Here is a 6943-nt window from a genome sequence, read left to right as displayed (position 1 = left end):
CTGGTTAGTGGTCGGCACGCTCGGCTGCTGTCAACCACTAGTCAGAGAGCTATTTATTCACCTTGCTCGCCACGCTCAGTCCGGCGTCATTGTTTGCTACGTGCAATGTTGCATGTCGTTCATGCGTCTTGATTCCTGAGCTAAGTCTCGCGATCGGTACGCTTTCCTTTTGCTTGTTGTCTGTTTTTGGTACGTGGTTGACTTTTGAGGAATAAATAATGTTCCTACCTGCACGCCTTGTCCAGAGTGGTCCGTCTGCATCCCTGGAGAACAAACCCCGCAACTATGCTGCGACCACCCCACCCCCATGCCGTGACAATGTCATAGATTTCAATTAAAATAAATTTGTATTTAAACCTGCGACATTGCCCGATCAAAAGGCCTTCAATGGGGGTGAACATAACGTTAATATTTTTGTGTCGGACTCAAGTTTGAGCAAAAACAGTAAAAAATTAAAACTGCAAGCAGCGATGGACGGGACCGACTTTTGCTGGTGTTTCCTGCCTTTACCCATTCAACATATCTTTACCTGCACATTACCTACCTTCCCTGCATCCTGGGGTCACACTGGTGCTTCTTTCTGTCACCCATACATGCCAGCATCACCCAGACAACATATCTTTACCTGCACTTTACCTACCTTCTCTGTATCCTGGAGTCAAACTGGTGCCTCCTTCTTTCACCCAGTCAACATATCTTTACCCGCACAGTACCTACCTTCTCTGCATTGTGTGGTCACGCTGGTGCTTCCTGCTTTTAAGCGGCCATTTTGAGACGGCAGCAGCATCAGCACAGCGGTTATTTGAAGGCTCGTAAAATCAAAACCGGAGCAGTTAGAAAAACTCTTTCCGCAATTTTTAATCAGAAGGGTTCAATCTCTTCCTTGTGCTAGTTTGAAGCCGACACAACAAACGCACTCAGAGGAGATCATGTTTGAAAAAAGGTGAGGGTTTTTTCCAAAACTTTTGTTTTTAAGGGGTAATTGCCAACTTCCTGTTGATTTTTGCTAAATGATGTTAATGAATGAAATGTAGGTCTAAGTGAGACCTACATATAAGTTTTTGTTTCATGTCCCTACGACATTCTTACCGGAAGTTACAAGCAGTTTTTTTGTGTGTTTTCTTCCTAGGAGCAGTTTTGTCAGTGTTTTATTCCTAGGGGGCGTTAGAGCTCAATTTTGAGTTTTGGGGTTTGGTTTTTATTAGATCGCAATTTTCGCCAGTTCTGATGTGTGTGTCCAGTTTGGTGAGTTTTGAAGCATTTTAAGGGGGTCAAATTACAGCACAAAGAGGCACAAATGAAATTTTTTAGGAAACTTTTGTTTTGAAGGGGTTTTTGCCAACTTCCTGTTGATTTTTTCTGAAGGATGTGAGTTTATGAATTGTAGGTCTAAGTCAGACCTACATAGAGGTTTTTGTTTCGTATCTCTACAAACCTCTTACCCGAAGTTACAAGCAGTTTTGTCTGTGTTTTTTCCTAGGGCTAGAGCGTAATTTTGAGTTTTGGGGTTTGGTTTTCTGATTGGATGGCAATTTTCGCCAGTCCTGATGTGTTTAAATTTGGTGAGTTTTGAAGCATTTAAGGGGGTCAAATTACAGCTCAAAGAGGCGGCGGTATAATGATAAAAATAATAATAAAACCTTAGAAATACAATAGGGTCCTCTGTCCCAAAGGGACATTCGGTCCTTAAATAATATAAATCCCCAAGGTCTTAAAGTCCTTCAAAAACTTTAGGACTTTTATGTCCTGTTTGGGTTTTTAGATAATGAAATAAATGTGCCATCCTGCTCTACAGTGAGCTGTGTGTGTGTGTGTGTGTGTGTGTGTGTGTGTGTGTGTGTGTGTGTGTACTGTACCTGAAAGAAGGTCAGGTAACGGCAAGGAAATCTATAATGCAAAAGACAGAAACAAGAAAAAGAAAGCATTAAACAACCCATTTTGTCTAAATAAGGCAACTTTCATTAAAACACACAACCAAAATATCTCCATCTGAACAAGTGTGTGAATGGGTGAATGCGATGTATAATGTAAAGCGTTTTGGGTATCATTGTAGGTCAGGGGTCGGGAACCTTTTTGGCTGAGAGAGCCATTCAAGCCAAATATTTAAAAATGTATTTCCGTAATATTTTTTAACACTGAATACAACTAAAGACATCTTAATTTTAACACTAAAAAGGAATAAACAGAAAGCCCGCACGAGGGCGGAAGTACAAAAACTGGGCTATGAAACAAAAGACTAGGATAAAGGCTACAAACTAAAAACATGAAACCAAAACACTTGCACTGTGGCATGAATAACAAAAACTTGCACTGTGGCATGAATAACAAAACGTACGTGGCGTGGACAAAATGAACAGCATGAAGCAGATAATCGAAGGTGTGAAGAGAGATATTTTGCCAGACTGACTACCTGGTAACTGTGGCTTAAAAAATGAACATGGTAAGTTTTAACACTGTGATTACTAGCGGAATTAGTCATTACTTATCATGTTAAGCAATGTCAGCTAAGTTTTATCCGAGAGCCAGATGCAGTCATCAAAAGAGCCACATCTGGCTCGAGGGCCATAGGTTCCCTACCCCTGTTGTAGGTAAAGTAAAGCGCTATATAAATCCAGACCATTTACCATTTATGTGGAGTTTAAAAGATGACATCATTGACATAAAGAAAACACGTTCACGAGCTGTCATTCACATTTTGTGCAATCAAAAAGCTGAACAAAAAGCCACAGAAAATGGGTCGTACATTAAAACAGGGACATAGGGCTACAAAAAAAGCCAGAGGAACATTATTGATTTTTTAAATTCATAACGTGGTGACTTGCTGCCTAGGTTCCATTCTAGAGGCTAATCTTTCCTGTGATAAAATGGCCACCAAGGCGATCAAAAAGGTCAACCAAAGAACGAGATTACTCTACAGAATCTCCTCTCTGGTCAACAAAAGCACCGTGAAGATTCTAGCGGGAACTCTCATTCAACCCCTTTTTCGATTACGCTTGCACCTCCTGGAGGGGACATATCAGCCCAGCACCACTTACGGCTAAAAGTTGTCTCTTTTCATCGCATTCTGTGTTGCTGAATCTTTTGAAATTTGTTCAATTAATAATGGAGACGTCAAAGAAGAATGCTGTTGGTGGAAAGCGGTGGTTTGCAGCTGCCTTTAGCACCGAAACACAGCCGGTGTTTCTTTGTTTGTTGTAAGCTTTAACAGAGCGGTCAAGCGAACATGTTTCTCTACGTCAACCAGCAAGTTTTTGGATGGGAAGATTGTGATATTAAGTCGGCTCTTAACGGAGACTTGAGTGGTTTATGCGACCTCCTCCTGTAGCGGTCAAAAAGGCAGTTGTGATCTTGGCTTCTCCATTGGCTTCTCTCAGAGACACTGGCGGTCACCGCACACCTCCGACTTTCAGGTATGACTTTATAATCTCACTAAAACACTAGTAACACAATAAGCAGATAAGGGATTTTCCAGTATTATCCTAGTAAATGTGTCTATTTTTTTTTTTTGTGTGCTTCACTCTAACTTTCCTCATTCAGGAATCTTTCATCCTCGCTCAAATTAATGGGGAACTCGTCGCTTTCTCACTCTGAATTGCACTTCCTGCTGGTGGCCATGATTGTAAACAATGTTCAGATGTGAGGAGCCCTACAACCCGTGACGTCACGCGCGCATCGTCTGCTACTTCCGGTTCAGGCAAGGCTTTTTTATTAGCGACCAAAAGTTGCGAACTTTATCGTCGATGCTCTCTATTAAATCCATCCATCCATCCATCAGATGGATGGGAGAAAGATGTAGGTGGGAAGCGGTGTATCGTGGCTTCCTTTAGCAACACAAACAAAACCGGTGCTTCCTTGTTTATATTCCCGAAGGTGAAGCTTTACTATGGAACAGAGCGGTCAAGCAAGCATGGTTCCCTACCACATGTCAACCGGCAGGTTTTGGTGGGGAAATTGTGGTAATAAGTCGGCTCTTATAGTAGACATGAGCGGAGCTTGCGTCGTTCCTCGTGCACCTGTTAAAGAGGCAGCTGCGGACTCTCTTGCCTCCTCCCACCGGCCGCCCCCGAACGTGGGATGCTTCCACCGAGGAGGAGGGGGAAAAAAAAGCCACGCCTGGCTGGACCGGCTGCCTTCGCTTCCCTCAGAGACACTGGCGGTCACCACACCCGTGGCCACACCCCTCAGACTTTCAGGTACGACTATATAATCTCACTACAACACCAGTAACACAATAAGCAGATAAGGGATTTTCCAGAATTATCCTAGTAAATGTGTCTAATAACATCTGAATCGCTCCCACTGCCCTGTATTTCTTTTTCTAATCCTTCACTCTCACTATCCTCATCCACAAATCTTTCATCCTTGCTCAAATTAGTGGGGAAATCGTCGCTTTCTCGGTCCGAATCGCTCTCGCTGCTGGTGGCCATGATTGTAAACAATGTTCAGATGTGAGGAGCTCCACAACCTGTGATGTCACACACGCATCATTTGCTACTTCCTGTAAAGGCAAGGCTTTTTTATTAGCGACCAAAAGTTGCAAACTTTATCGTCGATATTCTCTACTAAATCCTTTCAGCAAAAATATCGTGAAATGATCAAGTATGACACATAGAATGGACCTGCTTTCCCCGTTTCAATAAGAAAATCTCATTTCAGTAGGCCTTTAACTGGCTAAAAAGTTTTGACGTCCAATGTTCGGTTATGGCTGTAATGTTCTCAGAAGGAGGCGAGCGCCATCAGCCTTCCTCCATTAAAGCGGATGGCTCTTACTCTAATTCACTAGAGCGTGAAAGCCCCGAAAATTTGATTATTTTTTGGGGGCGGGGGTGAAAAACCTGTCCTCACAGCCGCATCTTTTATCCCACTGTCATGTGTTTCGGTGAAAACGTTTACAGGCATGTCCTCTCTCAGAAAATGTCACTTTTATGGAAGTTACGAGTCCCATTTGGCTTCTGTTGGCCCTCAAAGCCCAGAAAGTCAGCTAAATCTCATTGACTCCAATGATAGAAGTCGGCATGAAAAAACACGAAAACACCAAAAATCGTATTTTCCTTTTCGCTCTAACTCGCCTGTTTCTCCACTTTTCGGAAATCTGAGAACACCGGAACCATGGGTGTCAAACTCTGGCCCACGGGCCAAATTTGGCCCTCCATGTTATTTGTCCCATTTGGCTTCTGTTGGCCCTCAAAGCCCAGAAAGTCAGCTAAATCTCATTGACTCCAATGATAGAAGTCGGCATGAAAAAACACAAAAACACCAAAAATCGTATTTTCCTTTTCGCTCTAACTCGCCTGTTTCTCCACTTTTCGGAAATCTGAGAACACCGGAACCATGGGTGTCAAACTCTGGCCCACGGGCCAAATTTGGCCCCCCATGTTATTTATTTTGGCCCCTTGAGACAATATTAAATTAACATTAGAGCTGGCCTGCCGGTATTATACAGCGGCAGTGCATTCATTGCTAATTCTAATACTTGCCAACCCTCACGATTTTCCCAGAAGATCCCCTCCTTCCGGAAAATTCTCCCGAATTTCTCCCGATTTCCACTCTGCCAACAATATCGGCGGCGTGCCTTGAAGGTACTGCTTTTAGCGTCCTCTATAACCTGTTGTCATGTCCGCTTTTCCGCCATACAATCAGCGTGCCGGCCCAGTCACGTAATATATGCGGATTCTACACACACACACACACACACACACGAGTGAATGCAAGGCATACTTCCGTACCTTCCGTCAAAACTCTAAAGGCCAACTGCACATTTCCTATCTTCACAATAAAAGCCCTGCTTTATGCTGCCTGCGCTAACTAAATACAGAGTCTCGGAAAACTCTTATTTTGTTAGCGCAGGCAGCATGAAGCAGGGCTTTTATTGTGAAGATAGGAAATGTGCAGTCGGCTTTTAGAGTTTTGACGGAAGGGATGGCGCGAAAGTCTGTTGAAATAAAAAGTGTTTCTCGCCTTCCTCTCTGTCATTTTTTCATAATAATGAACTGGCAGCAGCCAGCGTCATCTCACAAGACCCTCGGGTGCCGTGAATGTCAATCAAGCAAGCTACGGAATTTGCCGCCAATGTTTTTCTTGTAAAGTGTATGGAAGCTGGATGAATTAGATGCCAAAAACCAACCACTTTCATGTGGTATTGTACAGAAAGGACAACTTTTTTTCTCCTCCATTTGAAAATGTGGGCGTTATCATCATAACTGTCTGATTCCAATCAATGCAAGTCATCAGAATCAGGTAATACAACAACTTATATTCTTGTCTTCGTGAAAGAAAGACATCTATATGTGTTACACATGCTTGTATTATCATTAAACACATTTAACTTGTTTACAAAAATGTCTCTTTCATAAATAAATAAATATAAATGATATATATAAATGAGGTAGATCCCCTCGAGTTGGTCAATTGAAAAGTAGCTCGCCTGCAGAAAAAGTGTGGGCACCCCTGAGCTAAAGTGTGAGCCTTTTACATAGCCCTTGAATGTGGAATGTCACAATGAAGCCATAACTATCTGTTATCTCAACTGTCCGAGGTAGGGAGGAGAAGAAGAGGGGCGGGTGAGAGTGAGTGAGGAGGGAGAAACTGCCATTTTTAGGTTAGATCAATTTGGACCGTGCCTTTGAAATGTTGTCTCTAGATCGATCTCCCAAAGCGCTTTGGTTATAAAATATCAAAATGAGCAACCTCTGTCTCTGATTGATTTAAAACCAGCTTATGTGTCATAAAAGGACCTGGGGGTGTTGACCGAAGGAAGAACGGGTCAGAACGCAAAAGTATATAATCAATGCTAATTATGACCCTCTAATGAAAGTCGGGGTATGGGGTACCGGACTGTCTTATTGTGGCGGTCCGCTCCCTGTATGATCAGTTTCAGAGCTTGGTCCGCATTGCTGGCAGTAAGTCGGACACATTTCCAGTGAGGGTTGGACTCCGCCAAGGC

At 43.0% G+C, this 6943-nt stretch overlaps 1 protein-coding gene across 1 annotated transcript in view; it reads right to left on the bottom strand.

The window, feature by feature from the left end:
• Window positions 1-6943, bottom strand: part of ankk1 (ankyrin repeat and kinase domain containing 1) — a 50092-nt gene that overhangs the window by 17841 nt on the left and 25308 nt on the right. Inside the window, exon 7 of the mRNA XM_061878243.1 lies at window positions 1857-1887. Within this exon, the coding sequence (XP_061734227.1) occupies window positions 1857-1887 (31 nt within the window). The remainder of the gene's footprint in view (window positions 1-1856; window positions 1888-6943) is intronic.

This window comes from Nerophis ophidion, linkage group LG18 (assembly GCF_033978795.1).
Source record: "Nerophis ophidion isolate RoL-2023_Sa linkage group LG18, RoL_Noph_v1.0, whole genome shotgun sequence".
In the NCBI taxonomy this organism is placed as follows: Eukaryota; Metazoa; Chordata; class Actinopteri; order Syngnathiformes; family Syngnathidae; genus Nerophis; species Nerophis ophidion.
This window is presented reverse-complemented; position numbering and strand designations above follow the sequence as displayed.